The sequence below is a fragment of the Parasteatoda tepidariorum genome, chromosome 1 (genome assembly GCF_043381705.1).
Source record: "Parasteatoda tepidariorum isolate YZ-2023 chromosome 1, CAS_Ptep_4.0, whole genome shotgun sequence".
NCBI lineage: Eukaryota > Metazoa > Arthropoda > Arachnida > Araneae > Theridiidae > Parasteatoda > Parasteatoda tepidariorum.
The window spans coordinates 30,640,569-30,660,085 of record NC_092204.1 but is presented as its reverse complement, the minus strand read 5'-3'; the positions used below and the strand labels follow the sequence as shown (position 1 = coordinate 30,660,085).

Below are 19,517 nucleotides of genomic sequence, written 5' to 3'. Positions count from 1 at the left end.
AATTAGTTATGCTAATAACCTGAAATCTAATCTCTATGAAAGAATTTTGCTAGTTTTAACCCTTTCCACTCGAGAGGTGACTGTCTGTCACCACTGTCACCTGTAAAGTACCCACCACTTTAATTATGAAATTTTTTTCATCTTAATGTTTAGTTACCACTTCATTCAGTGATCCTCGGATTTTATAAAGTAAGATTACAAAAATTCTTCCAAAATGTGGTTGAGTCCATTTTTTTAACAGTTGAAAGGNTTTGTCTGCGCTATCATGAGAAGGTAAGTTGTGCTGCTTACAAAGTAAATATAAGAAATTAGTTATGCTAATAACCTGAAATCTAATCTCTATGAAAGAATTTTCCTAGTTTTAACCCTTTCCACTCGAGAGGTGACTGTCAGTCACCTGTAAATTACCCACCACTTTGAATGTGAAATTTTTTTCATCTTAATGTTTAGTTACCATTTCATTCAGTGATCCTCGGATTTTATAAGGTAAGATTACAAAAATTCTTCCAAAATGTGGTGGAGTTCATTTTTTTAACAGTTGAAAGGACTACGAGTGCAAAGGGTTAAGAGAAGCAAAGAATTATGGATTTTTATTTGATTTTTGGTTTAACTGTTTACATGCCGCACTCTTATTTTGCAACAGTAGAAAAAAGAAACCTTAATGAAAAATGTGGTAGCAAGTTTGCACAAAAAGTAAATGAAAATTTCTAACGATGTTAACTGCTCCGGATAAGATAAAAAAAATTTTAAAAATAAAAACGGTTGAAAACTACAAACGAAATTTCGCGAACTTACATATAACAAAGTAGAGTATTACATAATTCTTTTAATTGTTTGCAACTAGTGGTGGGTAAAAATCCTCTAAATCGAACTTACAATAATCCAAAGATCATACGTTAAAGATTTCCACTTGAAAATAATTATCGGCTGTTTGGAGCAATTAAACTAGTTTGGTTATAAAACTTAACGTGTACAGTTCATAACAAGATATGTAATTTTATATTATTGATACATACTGCTGGATAGGAATTTCAAGCTTCTAAAACTATAAGTGATTAAATTGAAAAATTTGAGTTACCTGTCTTTAATATCTCAAAGATGATATATGTTCCAGAAATGGAGCATTCGTATTTAAATGGTTTATAAAATAACTTAAAAGAAGGCTGATCATAAAAACAATCGAAACTTATTTATGAAAAGTAAGAATATTATACTGTATGATAAAGTCCAATTTATGTGGACAATTTTTAAATCATAAATACTAATTTTACATTGGTACATTCTTTTCCTAATAGATTGACAAATTAATGCTTTTTTCCCCTTCTCGCACTGGTAAAGTACAAACTGTTTCAGTTAAAAATTCGAAATACACCTTAAGCATTTTTGTAAATTTGAAAAAGACTTTTATAGAATAAAATTTATATCATGATTAAAATTCAACAATCAAACAAGACAATAAGTCAGAAAAATGCATTTTATATACATCACATTATTTACTCCTTTCACTTTAGTATATAAAACACACTATTATTTATTTATTCATTTCTGTTTAACTCACTGAAAGAGGAAAAAAGATTAAAATCTGCCATTGAAATACACACATTTCAAGAAACTTGACTCAGTTAAAAAAAATAAAATTGTCTTACTTATTTTAGCTATAACTTTAAAAATATTCAATAAAATTTTAAATGTTTTTTACCTAGTTGCAGCTTATATCTGAGTGTCAGCCCTGTGAGGAGCTCTAGCTCATTCATATGATTGAAGTTGAGAGTTGCCGAAGCAAAAATGGGAGGGGAAAATAATAGCTTACACTCTTTATGTATCGGAGAAAATATACTTAATTATAATACAATTAAATCCAGCCAATCCCCTTGGGTAAAACCCCAAGCTTCGCAAGTGCATAGAGTGGTGTATTGCCAGAGATGAGATGGGCAAATAATAATAACTGACTGTATGATACAGTTTAATCGGAGTGCCTATCGCAAGGGGATATCTGCTCCTTCATCTAAGTTAATAAATTTAAAAACGGAGGACGTAACATATGCTAAGTTTCAATTGCAAATGATTTAAATATGCTATAAGATAAAAATATAAAGATGTTTTAAAATTATAGTGGTATTTAAGAAATTAAAAAAAAAAATTTAGACTCTTTACGCTCATTTTGGTAGGGGTAAATTTTGCATGGGTAAAAGGACATTATTTCTAAATGTTTCAAGCGTAATCTTTCAAGTTTTGTCACATTAAGCCTACCAAAACATTTGTCACGAAGAAATATTGTTCACATAGAGTTTTGTCCATATTTTTATCCAAATCCTGTAGATTTTACTTCAATTGTTAAAGTGCATAGTTGAATATTATTATTATTTTTAAATTATTGTAGAAGTCCGGGAAGAGGATTCTTATTAGCTGCATTGGTAATCGTCATGAGTGTTTTGCTAGCAGCATGTTCTCATCTTTATTACAAGATTCCACCAACTTATCTTCATTCATATTTGAATCTCGAGTAAGTCATTTAGTGTTAATTTTTTTGAAATATTTAACTTCATAAGTTTCTTTATAAAAAACTAGTCAGTAAGAAGATATTTTAAATGTAAAGCTCCTAATTTTCGAATAAATTAAAGGGAATTTTTATTTTACTAAATATAGAACTCGTTTAAACTGCTAGGGCAGGAGTTTCTAAACTTCTGGGTATGTTTACTTAGAAGAACAAGATAATTATTAAAAAATTTCTGTTTGAAGCAATAAAAATGAAAATTTTATGTTATTACTGTTCTAGAAAAAAGTATATTTCCCAAATTGTCAGCTATAAAATTTAATATGCTATTGACCAACGCATTATGCGTATAGGTTATTGCCTTACTTTTTACTCAAACTCAAGGCACAGGACTAATCAAATAGTTGTTTGACTTCAATATTTTGTAGTTTGTTTTGTTGTAGGTATTTTTTTCAGTTCTTAAATAAGTTTTTTTTTACAGTGATTGGTTTTTTTATGCTGTCAAAGGATACACGCCAATTCATTTTCACCTTCCTACTTGCGCTATTGGATTAATTGTTGGTTACATCTTGGCGACCAAAAGAGGCCATATACCAGAAGTATTATCTTGTTTGTTTCAGTGTATCAAAAAACATTTTACTTTTATTCCTGACTGTACTGTCGATTTAGTTCATAAAGGTTGTAAGTGGATATAAAAGGAACTATTTTGTCAACACTTTTTTTAGACCAATTTCTTTGGTGTATTCGGATCACTATTTTATACTTTTAAAAGCACAAACTATGCAATTTTTCTTCACATTTTTTGCAAAATGATTCGTATATTTGTGTTCTTAATTAGTATCTTAGTTATATTTAAGTGAAAAATATTTCACCCCTAAAGCTTTTTCTATAGTGCTTTGAACTGATATATGTAGAGTATAAGGGAGCTAAACTAATCAACAAAAATATGTATAATCGCAGTGTGCTAACACTTGATGTTTAAAAAATACGAATTGAATTTATTAATGTTTCTTCCTTTAAATACACGTTTTAAACAAAAGTGTTTCTTTGATAAGAAATCAACTTATTTTAGATATAGCTAAATTTATCTTTTAGCGAAATTTTAAAGTCGGTATACGAAGGGGAAAAAATTTCATTGAGGAAAATAAATAAAAGAATAAATAAAAATTTTTCCCCTTTATTGCAGTAAAGCATTAAAGGGGTAAAAAGTAAAGTTATTAGAGAGATCTGAATAGGGTTGTGGTTTCCTCAAACGGTACCGTTGGTTGAGTTTTACAGAACATGAGCGAAAATTTTCTTGCAAATTACCTTGTCTCCAAGAGGTAGAAAATAAGGCTAGAGTTACTGTTAGCGTAAGGCAAACGCAATACAAAAGCTCTCTAATTTCGGACCACTTGAAAAATTATTTGTCGTTTCAAAATCTTATTCAATGTAAAATTTAACGATTCGATGCTAAGCGCGGTAGAGTTTTGATTTTATGTATTTTAAAATAGTCCCAGGAAGTCCCCTCATGCCCAAGATTATATTGCAAGGGAGCTCAAACACTGAGTTCGTCCTCGGGTGCTGTAAACTGGGTTGAAAACTACTCCCCTTACTGCAGAAGTTTTGATAAATTGGTAGCGAATTAAATATTAAAGTTTGTAAAATAGGGATAATTACGTTTACTTTTTAAAAAAGTAACCACATGGCTAACAGAGATGCATTTTATATGATACTTCAAATTTTGGATAAGTAGTTGTGGAAAAAATGACTTATAATAAAAAATATTTAGCTAAAAATAACTTAAATTTCGTTAGCTCTAGAAAATACTCTTTAAGAAACGGAGCAAGTTGGCATCTCTGAGCCCAGTTATACCTCTGTTTTAGGTATAATGTCGGAGTAAATATTAGCAGAAATAATCAGTTGCTAACTAATAATAATTTAAATTCCTTTAACACTTAAAAATGCAAATAGTTTCATTAAATAATATTTCAGGAATTTTGACTCACTCTCACTATGACATTGTTCATTATAACTGCAGACTAAGTTAGACTTTTTATTAACAGCATATTAATGCCATAGGCTGGTTTCTGTCATTTATGACATTCTTTACTATGATGACTTTGACTTACAAGTGGAACCAAGGAATTCACGCTCTCCCAGACGTCTTTGTCTCAACTTTATATGGCTCCACTCACAGACTGGCTTGGGGTCTGTGTTTAGCGTTTATAACATTATCGTGTACTTGGGGACAAGGCGGTAAGTTCACATTTTGCAGTTTGAGAAAAACATTGTGATATTTTTAATGCGTTTTGTAAGAAGCTTCCATCAATGGTTCAAACTATTTACATCTGAGATACTGAAATATTTTTTATATGGACTGTTAGCAGTATTTATTCCATCACCTTGTGTAGTTTCTACATTTTCCATTTGAAAATGTGTAGTATTAATTTATTTAAATTTTTTTTAAATACAAAAATAATTTTAAAATTCACACATGCATTTATCCTCTAATTTCATATATTCCGTTACCATTTCTAAGTAGACGTCAAAAGTCACCACTATAAAACCCATAATTTTTCTACCACTTTAGCTTTAAAAAGACTTTTTGAGTTGACTTCTGCATATTTGCGAAATAAATTCTAAGAGTGGAGCTTTTGTGATAGCGCTCTAAACCTTTTTCGAAAAACAGCAATGTCTTTTTAAAAGAAAGCTGTATCAAAATAGGCTAATAATTGCTTTTTTTTAAGAATTACCCGTAGTATTCTGATGTAAATAAATATTAACAATGAATATAAACTATTTTCAAAAAATTCCCATCTCCATTCCTCCTCATCATCGATTTATTACTACCGATGAATTGGTTAATGCAGCTTAGCGGCAGCACACCGAGATTTTTGTGATTTCTACCATTCTACCATTGTTTTCGAAAAATAGAAACCTTTTTAAAAGAAAATTATGTTAAAATGGTTAATAATTGCTTTCTTTTCGGTATTATCTGTAGTATTAGCGATGTGCCAATCGATTCTTTGTTTCTTTTTTTTAAAGTGGTCGTTATAATGAAAGAGTCGTTATAAGTGGAGGTCGAACAAATTAGTTCAGACTGTTTTAGTGTTTGAATTAGTTGATCTAGGTCAGCGGTTCCAAATATTTTTGGGCTACACACACTAAATAATTAACCTTCTTTCGGTAGAACATTTTAATTAATAAAAAAAATTTCTATTTTATTGGTATTTTTTCAGAATTAATTTCATAAAGGCAACCGAAATGTTAAATAAATTATAGATTGTCTCTAAATACAATCTGAGGTTTTGAAACTCATCACTGGCTATAAAAAGTACTAACTCGTGGAACCTCTGTAACACTTAACGGAACCCTAGGGATCCACGGAATACCATTTGGGAACCGCTTTTTTAAACCCTTATACTCTAGGGTCTAGAAGCTGAATGTTCTAGCTGGGTGGCTATAAAAGTACTATCTCGTGTAACGGCTGTAACTTTCCCACGGAACCATAGGGCTTTACGGAACACCAATTTGGAACCATTAATCTACACTTTGTTCTCTAGGGTGCAGAAGTAACTCTGAATAAGCTGATACAGTGTAGAATATCAAATATTGACAAAAAGAAAAAAAAGAATCGATTATTTTTAAAAAACGAACTTGATTAATCGATTCACAAAAAAGAGTTCATTAAACTATCGATTCGTCCGTTTTTTGCACATGACTATAGTATTCTCACATAAATAAATGCATACCTGCCAACTTTTGCGCATTTTGCGTGAAATTTTATTTTTTCATTTAACCTGCTGTAAATGTATGCTATCCTTACATTTATAAACTTAATTTTTTATGTTTCTGACCACCAATATTCCTTACAAAAATAATAAAGCATATATATTAATATGTGATACTAACATGGCTGTCTGCCTTTAATTTTGTCATGTATGTTTCTTAGTTTAATTTCAGGATGAATGGGAAAAGGACAGTAAGGCCGCAGACGCCCAGTTCCACAACAACGAAAGAACGGACATTGTTGTCTTCTTAAGATTTCCAATTCTTTTTTTTTTAAATGATGGGCACTTGGTGGTTGTCCCATTGGCCACAGAACTGCTACTCTCTTCTCGTTACCCAGAGGGCACCTGTGGCGAAACCACGGCGGTGGAGCAGCGTCACCCACGTCACACAACCACAAACCCGTTTATAGGGCTGGTCACATTCACACAAAGGTGAAAGGACATAGAACACAGAGAGAAAGAAGCATCCATGCCTTGAGCAGGATTCTAACCAGCGGCTCCGCAGTCAGGCACGCTAAACACTCGGCCCCCAGGTCGGCAGATTTCACAAAATCACAAAATAAAACGTTTTTTTTTCTGTCTAAAATCTTAATTCAAACCAGTTTCCATTTTACTACCACTGGGAAAAATCAACCTCGAAAGGATTAAAAGTTGGCAGGTATGTTAATGCTAACAAATCAGCCTCGAAAAGATTAAAAATTGGCAGGTATGTAAATGTTAACAATGAGCCTTTTGTGATGGCAACTTCAAGTACTTTTCGCAAAATAGAACTGTCTGTTTAAAAAAAAGCAATCTCAAGATGAAGCGATTATTACTCAAGATGTAATAATCGTTTTTACTTTTATTTTTCAGGAATCATCAATAGTATTCTGAGTTGGGAAGGCTTTGTATCATTCTCAAGATTGACTTACATGGTGTACCTCATTAATTATGGTCTAATGTATATTTATTATGGGTTCGTAAGGCAGCCAATGATTTTCGGACATCGGGCTATGGTAAGATCTTGTACAAAAAATACTATTAAATAAATAAAATCCTTAAAAATATATCTCAAATAAAGCTCCTAAAATACAATATCCTCCCAAATATAGAAACTATCGATTTGGGATTCATCTAATTTTCAGATTCCTTTTACTATATGGTTAACAATCCGAGTACGGCTCCCGCGATTTGAGCGGGGTATCTGTTTCGTCCCCCACAACGGGTCACGTGAAAATCGCGGGCGAAGAAATTTCCCCCCTGATTTCAATACGGATCCCACCATTTCCCCGTGCACGATAAACATTTATGAACGATATGGATTTGCCGAGTGTGAAGGAAGGAAGATAGTAACTCCTACTTTTTAATATAGTTACCAGATGCCTATGTGAAATGGTTAACTACGTACCGGCCCCGTCAGGAACCCCAATTCATTCATCTCAGTGGGGTTGAAATTGCACTGCCGAAGCAGATCTGAAGTAGGTGTTGATTTAGTAGGATAGGTGGGGCATAAGTTCGTCATGTGGCTGTAGTAGGCATGAAGGAGAATGTCTGTTGACTAGGTCTTGAGGGTTGGAAGAAGAGAGGTAAGCAGTGAAATTACTGCCTCATCCTTGAGTAACTCCAGAAGCTCTTTGAAGATTTTCAGGAACCTTGCAGCATTAGAGTGAGAGTCTTTTGGTTTAGACGAGGAAGCACGATGTTTTCTCTGAGGCTGGGCACTGTAGCCTGTAAATCAGGCCGGGTGGTCGCCTCTGCAGTTGGCACAAGTAACTGGGAGGGAGAGAGGTTTCTCGCAAAGATAGGTGAAGTACGCTCCTGCACACTTCATACAAGCAGGCTCGTTGGGGCAGGATTTCTGCGTATGATCAAATTTCTGGCACTTATAACATTGAATAGCAAAGCGCCCTTCATGAAATTTCTCTATCTTAACTGGCAGGTTCAGTAGATTTTTCACGTCGATGAATTCCCGATGTTCAGGGGAATCTGGAAATATCACTAGAAACAGTAGACTCCATAGGAATTGATGTCGGTGGAGTAGGCTCCATCGTTTCTGGATCTGGTGGGATGATCACTGGTGGAGTTTCAAGACTGGCAGGAGAAGGCAGCTTTGATTCTCTGGCTTTGTGACTCTTTTTCTTCCTAGGTCTTTTAGCAGGGGGAATTATGGAATCAGATTCTTCTACTACACGGGTCCCGGTTGAGGGTACTTCAAGGGGAGATTCCACAGTTGACTCCTTTGTCATTTCTGGAAGGGTAGGCGTTTCTGTAACCATGGGCATTGTTGAGTCACTAGGTTCCTCTGTAAGAGTAACAAGTTTAACGTCGTCGTCTCTGTTTTAATAAGGCGTTTAGGCCCCGAAGGGGCCTTTTACCTTTCCATATGAAATGAAATCATGAAATACTAAAATCATGAGTTGAGTACAAGATACAGGGAAAGAAAGATAAAAACTTATAAGATATAGATTTTAAAATTTGGGTTGATCTGATTGGTCTAGGTGTGATCATTGGAGACCAGTTTAACGTTGCATTTCATATCATACTTATAATTTTAGATACTTAGTGGTGAAAAAATTACTTAAAATGAAAAATACTAAACTAAAAGTAACTTAAACATCAGGACCGGAAAGTATAAAAACTGAGTCATAACAACATACTCTCCAACAAGTGCTGTTATCGTTAATTTATTTTTCTCAATAGTAGTGAAAAAAAGCAGAAACTCTAGAAACAAATTGAATTTCTTATAAACCTTTTACAGTTTTCACACGACCTTAAAAAAATAAATGAGTGGTAGCTAAGATTTCTCAAGATTACTAAAAAATGCTTACATTTATTTTTCATTTGTGAATTACGAAATAATACCAGAGTTATTTTTCGTACCCTTATCTATTTCCTTTAAATTAAATATTTAGTTATGACTTAAAACATTTAGATATATCTCACTTTTGCTACGACTTAAAATTAAAAAAAAATCCAGACCCTGGGAAAACTGTTTCACTAAATCTTAAGAAGATAGCTACGTTTCTGCTCGATTTTCTTTATGTTAAATGCTTTGCTCTTGTTTGCTGTCTCCGCTTCATTACAAGAGTGTAATAAATCGAATATGCTACAATTAAATGTAGTAGATGCTACTTACATCTATTTTAACAGTTTATAATTAGTGATTGATTAAATTTTTATAATTTTAATTAATTAAAATTAGTATGCATTACATTTAATTGCTACCACTAGAAAAATATTTTCTGTATCTATTACAATTCTTTAGACGTAGTAATGAGAAGCTACGGCCCCAGGCGCCCAGATAAATATTGATGATGATGATAATGAGAAGCTATGTGCAAGTTTCTTCAGAGATGCACTGTCCTGTGATGCATGCAACTACAGTGAACTCTCACTTGTGCACCGGTGTAAGGGGCCAAGAGAAAAAAGCGCATAAGTGAAAGAGGCGCATAAGTGAAAAACTTCAAAATTCTAAAATGCAACTTAAATTGCAGTGACAATACGAATAAATATATTTCTAAAGATTAAATGTTAATATTTATACTGTTTTGCTATTTGCTATAAATATACAACGAAAAAATTTAACATACCTTAAGAGAATTTATTTTCTTACAAAATAATCCTAATACATGTTTGAATTTGTTTTTGCCTACGTTATTCAAAAACAGTTTTTTTCCAGTTAATATAAATGGGATAAGGGGGAGTTTCAGAAGCAAAATTAAATTGTAAAGAGTCAGGAATAGTGTCTAAAGCTTTCAATACTGCTGTGTGATTTGGAGGAATTTTATCATCTCGTCAGTGTCATCCACCACGTTCTCATCGCTCACAAGTTTTAGTTAGATATAAATGAACAGTTCTTCACAAAAATTTGAGTTTTATGGGAGGGGGTGAAATATCACATGATAAATTTCTAAGAAAAGTACTTGACGTCATAATATGCTGCACAATAAGTTGTTCAAGTACTTCATTCACTAAACAGATCACCTCCTTTTATTTACTCATAATGTCCATCCGACTGCAAGTAAGTGATCGCGGTCTCTTTCATCTTTCGTATTCCAGGTGTCTTTTTTTTCTTCTAGAAAACAGCATAGGAGTAAAACAACCTCTGGACAAGGGGAATGGTCAATTTCTAAAAGATGAATGGGCTTTCATTGTTGTTGGTGTAACAGATAAGACACCCTATTCAAAATTCTAGAAAGAATGTCTTTCCAGAAACAGCAAAAATGCAAAAGGTCACAGGGGGAAGCAAATTCAATAGGATTTAACAACATATATTTCTCTTTATCTGTGACAAGGATTGCTTATTTGCTTCATTTTTAAGTTAAAAAAAATTTTTAAAAAAAAGAAAAAATATTTAAAGGATTAAAAAACCAAAATTTTAGCCTAAAATTTCGGCGCATAATTGAAAAATTTATTTTTAGAGCGACGCATAAACGAAGGCTGTATATCTTTATTTTCCTATTCAAAGTACAGGGACCTATAAAAATCGTCGTATAAATGAAAAAGGTGCATAAAAGAGGTGATGCATAAGTGAGAGGTCACTGTACTTTAAAAACTTTGATTTTGAGCTAATCAAAGCCAATATAGCCCGGCCACCGCCTTTTTCCTATCCGATGGAGTTTTTTACCGTAAATTTTGTAAATACTTGTATATATTTTTGCGAATTTATTATCATGCATTTTTCCTTTTCTCTGAGGCTACTGTGCACCTGAGAAGCTCGGGGGTAATACCTAGTGAGGAGGCGAGGCAGTCTGTTACAAAAACCTCTTCTTTCTCTTAAATTTGTTTGTTTAATCTCGCTACTTTATTTTAATTTTCTCTCAGTAAATGTTACTGAACCCCAACTTTCACCATTCATTTGCGCTTCGGCGATTTATTATTTATTCCCCCTCAGATGAATTAGTTAAAGCCCCTGGCGGGGCTGATGCTAAGATAACCACCATGTATGAGAATGAGTAATTTTATTTTTGAAAACAAAGTAGCAAGATCAAAAAGTTTTAGGCATTGTACTAAGTTATGGAAAAACTCTATGTGAATAATCTTTCTTTTCGAAGCAAATGTTTTGCAAAATTTGGTGTGGTAAAACTGCTAGCACAATTTGAAATCATGCTTGAAGTTTTTAGAAATAATGTCATTTTTATTCAAGAAAATTTGCATTGAATTAAATGAGCATTAGAAGTTAAAAGCTTTTTCTTTTCTAATACCACTATATTTATGAAACTATTTTAAAAATTATGTGTCACGATCTAATTTATATATTATTTGAACGATCCGTATTTTGCTTGGGTGAAATGGATGTCATTTCTTTAAACTTCAAGAAGCATGGTCTTTCAAACTCTGCCAACAGATTTGCTATATAAAATGTTGCAAAAAATTATAGTCTACATAGAAGTATATTCACTTGTGTCATATATTAACTACCCATTTTATTTTGTAAGTATTTTTTTGAAAAATATTAACCACACCTTTAACACTAGGTTTGCGGGAGGCGTCATTTTGACGCATTTCGAATTTTATAAGGAAATTTACAAAACCCATTTGCATTTTTATTTTATCTCTTGTAATGACTTTTATCCATTGATCGAGTTAAATGTATATTGAAGTCTATTTTCTTCAAAAGTGTTGAAATATTGAAATTCTCCTCGTGGTATACAATTGCATCAATTTGACGCTATCGTAATTTAGAGAAAATTTTGAGAAACATGCAAACATCACATCAATAATAAATAGGAATGTACTGTATATACTTCGATCCGTTATCCGATATCGTTATCTCAAATGAAACAAGCGATAAACAACTATCGCCGATAAGAATAACAGAAAGAACAAACGCAGAATGTCAATTGATGTCAGAGAGTCAAATTTTGAAGTTTTCATTTGTTTAGTTCGAGTATTGAAATACAAAATACTAGAATATTTCATAAATATATATCTCATATTTTCATTTTTTTCTTACAGTATATTATTATATTGCAGAGATGCCAACTGCTCCGGCCACACCAAAATAATTTTAGAAAAACTTTAAATAACTACTAAGTAAATTTTGCAAATATAAAGTGGTGAATTGTATAAGCTTACGAATTATTAATAGTGGTTGATAAAAGTCCACTAAATTGAATTTATTAGACCAAGAATCACAATTGATAAACTACCACTTTAAAATATATATTTGCTGTCGGGAAACAAGTTGGCATCGCTGTCAGTGCTGTTATATGTATTCCTTCATGCGTCAAATTAACGCGTGTTCGTAGAGATGTTAATAGATATGCGAAACGTCCGTGAATCTAGTGTTAAATTGCCCCATTCTAACTCTTATTAATTATAAACTTAGACGAAAGAGTAGATAACCCTAATTTGCCTCTATGCTTGATACAGGAGTTTCCTTGTTTTCTGTTTTGGGTTCAAAATTACAAGTTGAATGGAGTTAAACATTGGTAGTCATAAACTCAAATTTGGGTCGGCTGTTATACGAAAGTTCTAAAAAATTATTACAGTAAAGATTTCAACTAAATCTCAGAAGATGAATATTTAACTTCATAAACGATTTTTTTTATTTCTAATGGTAAAAGAAAATGACAATTACAAAAACGATGAACAAAAAGGTGAACAACAAGTAAGAGAAAAAAGTCACTATCTCATTAACAGATGTCTGGCACTCCAGTAGCGCCTCACCTCAGAGTCCCCACGCAGAGCTGAGCATCTCAATAGATGGTTCCCGTTCATAAGTTCATTATTCGAGCATAACGGGCAATTTGGGTCAGCGAGAATGCCGATGCGGCAGAGGTGGCTCGTCAGGCAATCATGGCCCACCACTGGCGATGGTAGATTCACCTCCTAGTGGTGTACCCCGGAAACGTCTCGACAGCTAAAAGATCTACCAACTTCGGCATGCAGCACATCTCGAAGCCAGCCTACCCTCGTGGGTCTCCGTGTAGCCTGAGTGTTCTACAGTGGAACGCAGGAGGCCTGTCCCATCATAAGAAATATAGATTCAACATACTCTTGTCAGCCATAAACGATTATTAAGTGTAATAAAATGATATTATTCCAGATGCAGTCCTTCAAATTTTATTACTTAAAAATTTTTGCCGCGGCAGGATGCATCTCTTTCTAAAACTGCTGAATTGAACAGTCAGGAATAAGTTTTTAAAAAGGGTATTATAATTAAAAAAAATTGGAGAACGTTACTTGGGGAAAATCGTAAAGACAAGTTCACTTCGGGAATTATGCCATTTTTCTAAAAATATAAAAATTAAGTTATTAAATAAATGATGGATAAAAAATGATAAATGGCAGATAAAAAATTAAAGTTACTTTATTTTATAACTGTCGTTGAACAGCCAGCCTAATTTCTGGGTTTACAACTACTTATGTTCAATTCCGCAGCCTTGTAACTTTTAACCCAATCCAGAAGACAAGTGAACTCCTCGATAAAGCATTGGGAGAAATGTGCCTTCGTGAAAGACTTTTTGAAGGAACTAGCGTGCATTTGCGTTATATGGAGAGGAAAACCACAAAAATCTCCGACGATTATCATGGCGGAGAGGGGATTCTAACCCATTTACCTCTGAGGATATTTTTACGCCAGCACTGTGGTCGGTGCGTGCAGGTTCCAGAATTCGCATCTACCAGCCATCGCAGTGAATCAAACCCGGTTCACCTTTTTTGGAAGGGAACGCTCTATAACCTGCGGCACCATGGATCAATTCTAAGTAATAGTTTGTCTAAAGTAAGAACTCCCCTAGCCATTCGTCTGGACCCGTGGCGCTGACTATAGCAACGAGGTATAACTATTTCAAGTAGGGATGTGGAGTCATTGTTTAGGACAGGTTTTGGCTCGAGAGAGAGAAATAGAATATTTTTCTTCCGTCTATTGTGTTAGCCCTAAATTGAGGAGAAGCTATCCTCCTATAAATGCGCTCTTCTTGTTGCCATAGCAGTAGACAGCCTTTGATTTTGTGGAAGGAGGAGTTCTTACCGTAGACAAACTATGTCTGATTTTCCTTATCTTTCGCATTTTGCACAATTTCTAGCACTTTAGTGACTTGTAATGCTATTATTTTGTTTCGACTCGCATTTTGAAAAGTGTTAGTGCTAGGGGTTGGAAAAAAATATAAAAAGACTTCAATGCTAACTCTATGTAAACTGTCATTCTTTTAGAAGTAAATGTTTTGGAAGATTTTACATTGCAAAACTGTTGACACAGTTTGAAAGATCATGCTTGCAACTTTTAGAAGTGGGGTCCTTTGGATTAGCTTTAAAAAATTACATCGACCAACAGAGATGCCAACTGATCCGAATTCGAAAAAATATTTTAAAAAATGGTTAATAAACTGCAAACTAAAATTTGCAGATTTTTGGTTACTATTGCCAACTTTTTAACAGGCTTTACTTCAGGGATGCAAACTGTTCGCCGTTCTACAAAAATTTTCATAAATCTGTAGCGAATTAAATAGTAAAACTTGCAGGACGCCTACTCTTTAGCAGTTTCACCCGGATATGAGTACAAAAATGTTGCATTTTATATTATAATTTGAATGTGATATAAACATTACAATCCTATATTTAGAAGCTTTTGGAATTGCTTGAATCTTTTAATAATGATGCCTAATACACCCATATAAAATTCGAATCAATCAAAATGCAAAGAACAGGGCCCGAGCTAAGGATTTCAATATATTAGCCAGTAAATTAACCCACTATTAAAAGACTTCACCAAATGCAAATCTTCATTTTAATATTTTATGATTAATTTTTTCCCCCATAGAAAACTGTTTTTCGGTAGTTTGTTTCAGGCGTATATCATTTGGACCCAATTCTAATCGGTTATGCATCAATACAGAAAATTACTGTAATCGTATCAATCACTGTAATCGTACCAATTACTGTAAATGTATCAACAATACAGAAAATTTCTGTAATTGAATAAAAACTTCTGATTTGTTTAGAAAAATTCATTTAGACGTTATTTTGAGGACCGAGTTAAAAATATTTTTTTCTTTCCAGTGGAAAAAATCATTCGCCAAAACATATTTTTATTCGCCAAATTTACGATTTTACCGCATTTAGCAAGGTATCGAATGCTTAGGACCTGAAAGAAGAAGTTATGCTTATTAGCTTTAATATTAGCAATTTTATAAACACATTTACATGATTGCAATATTTATTTTAGAATGCGTTTTTAATTTTAGTTGTATTAAAAATGAAAAAAAGTTTTTAACTACCTACACTAATGTTGGTCGATGCAATTTTTATAGGCCTAAAATGGATCCCACTTCTAAAAGCTTCAAGCATGATTTTTCAAACTGTGACTACAATTTTGCCATGTAATATTTTCCCAGACATTTACTGCTGAAAGAAAAATTGTTTACATTTAGTTAGTATAGGGGTTTTTCCTTTCTGAATTTTGTATATCATATTTAACTATTCTCATTTTGTCTGCTTTCCAGATCTTCCTATTTTTCAATAATATGTTCCTCAGCTTCTTGACAGCTTTGGTGCTAGTTTTAATCTTCGAGTCACCTTTCACGGAATTAAATAAAGTATTTTTGGATGGAAAGCTGAGAAAAAAAATTATGCCAGTCAATACAGTGAATGGAACTGTCATATTGAAGAATGTTGTGTGAATATTGAACATTGTGAATATGACTGACTTATTTTTAAAGACGTCCTCATTGAGAAGTGCGTGTCAGTTCTTCATTGATGCTGCCTTAAATCCATTGGTAATTTCCAAAAGGTTTTAACCATTCCTATGCTGTCTATTACAAGCCATTAAATCAATATAAATAATTTAAAAAGTTATGATAAAAATGGTAATTGCCAAATTTTAACGCATAGTAATGCGCAGATATCAATTAATTGTTTTGAAACATTGGAAATATGGAATTCTCATAACGTTTCATATTCCACCTATATTCCAGATTAGGTGAGGAAAATTAATTCCTTTTCTTCGTTCAGATGTATTTATTGTTAAGAATCAATAAAAAGAAGAAGAAAATAAGCCTTTCTATGTCATAATTTAAGTTAATGATGTTGTAATTAATTCAGTATTAAACTTATTTATGTAAACAATAATCATACTTTTGTTTAATAAACAGGTACAACAAAACTAAAAATAGAGCATCCATACTCTTTTAAGTTTATGAACGATTTCTAGTCATTATAGATATTTCTAATAGACAGTAGCTATTTTTTAAATTATGACTTTATACTAGAAAACTTCACTACAAAATCTTGCACAAAACTAATATCGACGCAGATAATAAAGCTAAAATATTTCCAATGTCTTTTTATTTATTGATTATTTTTTATATATTGAAGTAGGTTACGAAAAATAAATACTGTCATATTTGAGGTCCTAAAAAATGCTCCATCCCCTGTAAAAGTTCAAGGTCATTTTTTGAAAAGTGAAAAAAAAATTCTTTTATGGGATTTGCCTAAAAAAAACTCCCTTAAGTTTTGCTTTATTATATTATTTATACATCGCTGCTTAATCATGGACATACGTTCGTTTTATTGAGCATTGTTGCTTTTCAGAGTTATGCTTTATCAAATAGTGAAAAAATTCAATTTTCAGCATTTTTCTGATCTGATAATCTTAGTAGAGCTCATTAAGTTCTTTACTTAATATTAAAGTTCACAACTCTGTCACCCTGCACTTATCCAAGGATAATGATGCTCTTAGTAGATAACTTTCATTCGAACTTCCAAAAAATGCAAAATCTACAATTATTTTACTGAGCTTTTCTCAAAACAGCATCGTTACATCTTGTTGTTGAATGTATCTACTTACAGGTGCAAAAGAAAAATCAATGAAAGCTCGTCCCATTTTCAAGAAGAAGAAAAAAGACCAAAGTTGCATATAAATGTTATGTTATAAATCACAGTTAAAAAAACGTTTTTTTTTTTAAAAAAAAACTGTATAAGTGACAGAAACATATAAATAGGGAAGAATAAGCACTGAAGCATTATGGCATTAAAAAATAGAAAAAAAATATGCTTCATTTAATAATGTATTTGTATAAAGTACTGTTAGAAATAAACAATAAAACATAAAATGATGCATTCATTTCTTATTATTTACTCATTTCTTCGTGTTACTTAGTGACAGTTTTAAAATAAAATTCAAGGATACTAAAAAATCTACTTTTAATAGAGCTGGGCCATTTTTTTCACACAGGATTTAAACCATTCATTTTTTTCTTCAGAAATGTACGGCCAGTATTAAAACCTACTCACCTTCGATTAAAATACAATGTACTTTTTCTTCGTAACGCTGCTTTAAATATCAGCTATTTCTTCAGGATTCCAAACGCTATTAATTAAAAAGGCAATCTGATTTAATTAAATCGAAATCACTTTTATTTCAGAATATGGATCTCATAACTTCGGGTACATTTACTTCTGTTCTGTATTAAAATTAGTACTCTCCTGATTAACTTATATAGTTGAAAGATCTTCTTCCATTCTTTTCAAATTTAGCATGTAATGCTGAATTTTATTTGTTGATCTTTAGAACAAAATCTTTTCCTGTATGTCTGTTGTAATTAGATGTAAAATTCTGGATCATGCTGCTTTCCCCTGCTGTGTTTTCGAAAGTTAAATATGTGAAGCAAAACTTCATTTTGTTGGTTTAGAAGTCTAACATTCTTTCTTTCCAGAAAAGCTTTACCTTTTAAAAATTTCTCAAAAAATTCACACTCTGGATTTTTCAAATGTTACATACGCTATATCTACCATTAAATATTACGTTATTTAATCAAGCAGGCTTGAAATTAAATAAGTAATTAATCAAGAAAATCTCATAGGTTTTATCTTTAAGATTTACTTGAAACAAATTTATATCCTTTCACACTGATTATAATGTTTGTGCAGTTCAGAAAAGATTATATATTGTTTTTTTGATTTTTATGATAAGGTATAAAAATTTTTCACAGGCTCAGAACTATTTAGGAGAAATGGCTGACAGCAAAAACAGTGACTTTCTTGGAGGTTAAATGAATCAGAAAACAACCTCCTCATTGTTTTTCTTTCCATAATTATATTTTTAATTTCGGAATAGTGTTCTTAAAAAACATTCTCCTTTTAACTGATTTTGATGGGAGAAACCATCATTACTGTCTTAAAAAGGAGAAAGGACGTGATTTCCAAATAAGCATTCATATCCATTTTAGTATTTTTTTCCCTTGAAGATGGGATGAAGTTCAATTGATTTTTTTTCCCACGTATTTTCTTTCCCACGTATTAGTAAATGCATTCACCGACAATATGGCACAGTTACTTTTTTTTCTTTGAGTGACGATGCTGTTTTAAGACAATAAGCTAAATAAAATAAAAATGGATTTTGCATTATTTGAAAGTTTGAAAAGCTATATTTACTAAAAGCATCATTAACTCAAAGAAGTGCTGTGGCACGGAGCTTGTGTTAAAAGAAAACTTTAACTGAATTTTTCACTAACTTTGACAGAGCATAATTTTTAAAAGCAGCAGGGCCCCATGCAAGTGCGTGTCCATAACTAGGCAGTGATATACTAATAATATAGCAAAACATATTCGGGCTGTTGTTGCTTTTTTTAGATAAACTCCCTCGAAAACATACTTTTCACTTTTAAAAAATGATTTTGAAATTTTCTAAAGGGGAGAGAAAATTTTTTATTACTGAAACTTGCACAATATTGATTTTTCATAACCTCTACTTCAATGCAAAAAATAATAGTAATAAATAAAGTCAATCGAAAAATTCAACCATAAAAATTTCAGATTTTTGTATTAGTTTCAAAATAATAATTTTGTTTTTATTAACTTTAATAATTTGTTCATCCCATTTTAAAGTGTTCGTAATGGTGAGACGAAGCAATTTTGCTTTTGAAGCAAGTAGAACTGTATCTCCAAATATAGTAACAGTACTTTCTTTTAGAGTTTTTGTCTTGTTGGGTTTTTAATTGCTGATTTTGCGGCTTTAATATTTACACTTTCCCAATTTTTCTTCAGTTATTAATTTGAAAAGAAAGAAAACTGATTTATTCGTAATCTCCACAAATAATAATCCTAAAATAAACGAAATTCTAAAGAAGCAGTATTTCTCTGCTGCCTCAAAGTAATTGATTTCTGCGAATCTCTTACTTAAAAATGTTTTTCTTAATTTTAACTCAGTTCTTATTCTTTTAAGCATGAAAAAAGCTCAAACTATGTAACTAAATTAGGACACCTAACAGAAGTAACTTTATTATTTTGTCCTTAAGAGTATTTGTTTACGGACCAAGAGGTGCTTA

At 32.1% G+C, this 19,517-nt stretch overlaps 2 protein-coding genes across 2 annotated transcripts in view; both read left to right on the top strand.

Annotated features, from left to right (window-relative positions):
• LOC122269658 (nose resistant to fluoxetine protein 6-like) overlaps positions 1 to 1,758 on the top strand; it is a 53,647-nt gene extending 51,889 nt beyond the window's left edge. The window contains exon 11 of the mRNA XM_071178155.1: positions 1,704 to 1,758. Within this exon, the coding sequence (XP_071034256.1) occupies positions 1,704 to 1,758 (55 nt within the window). The remainder of the gene's footprint in view (positions 1 to 1,703) is intronic.
• The window catches only part of LOC107447194 (nose resistant to fluoxetine protein 6-like), a 166,013-nt gene extending 148,740 nt beyond the window's left edge, over positions 1 to 17,273 (top strand). The window contains exons 12-16 of the mRNA XM_071178308.1: positions 2,381 to 2,503; positions 2,976 to 3,093; positions 4,540 to 4,732; positions 7,120 to 7,262; positions 15,696 to 17,273. Of these exons, the coding sequence (XP_071034409.1) occupies positions 2,381 to 2,503; positions 2,976 to 3,093; positions 4,540 to 4,732; positions 7,120 to 7,262; positions 15,696 to 15,872 (754 nt within the window). The 3' untranslated portion in view covers positions 15,873 to 17,273. The remainder of the gene's footprint in view (positions 1 to 2,380; positions 2,504 to 2,975; positions 3,094 to 4,539; positions 4,733 to 7,119; positions 7,263 to 15,695) is intronic.
• The last annotated feature ends 2,244 nt before the right edge of the window (positions 17,274 to 19,517 follow it).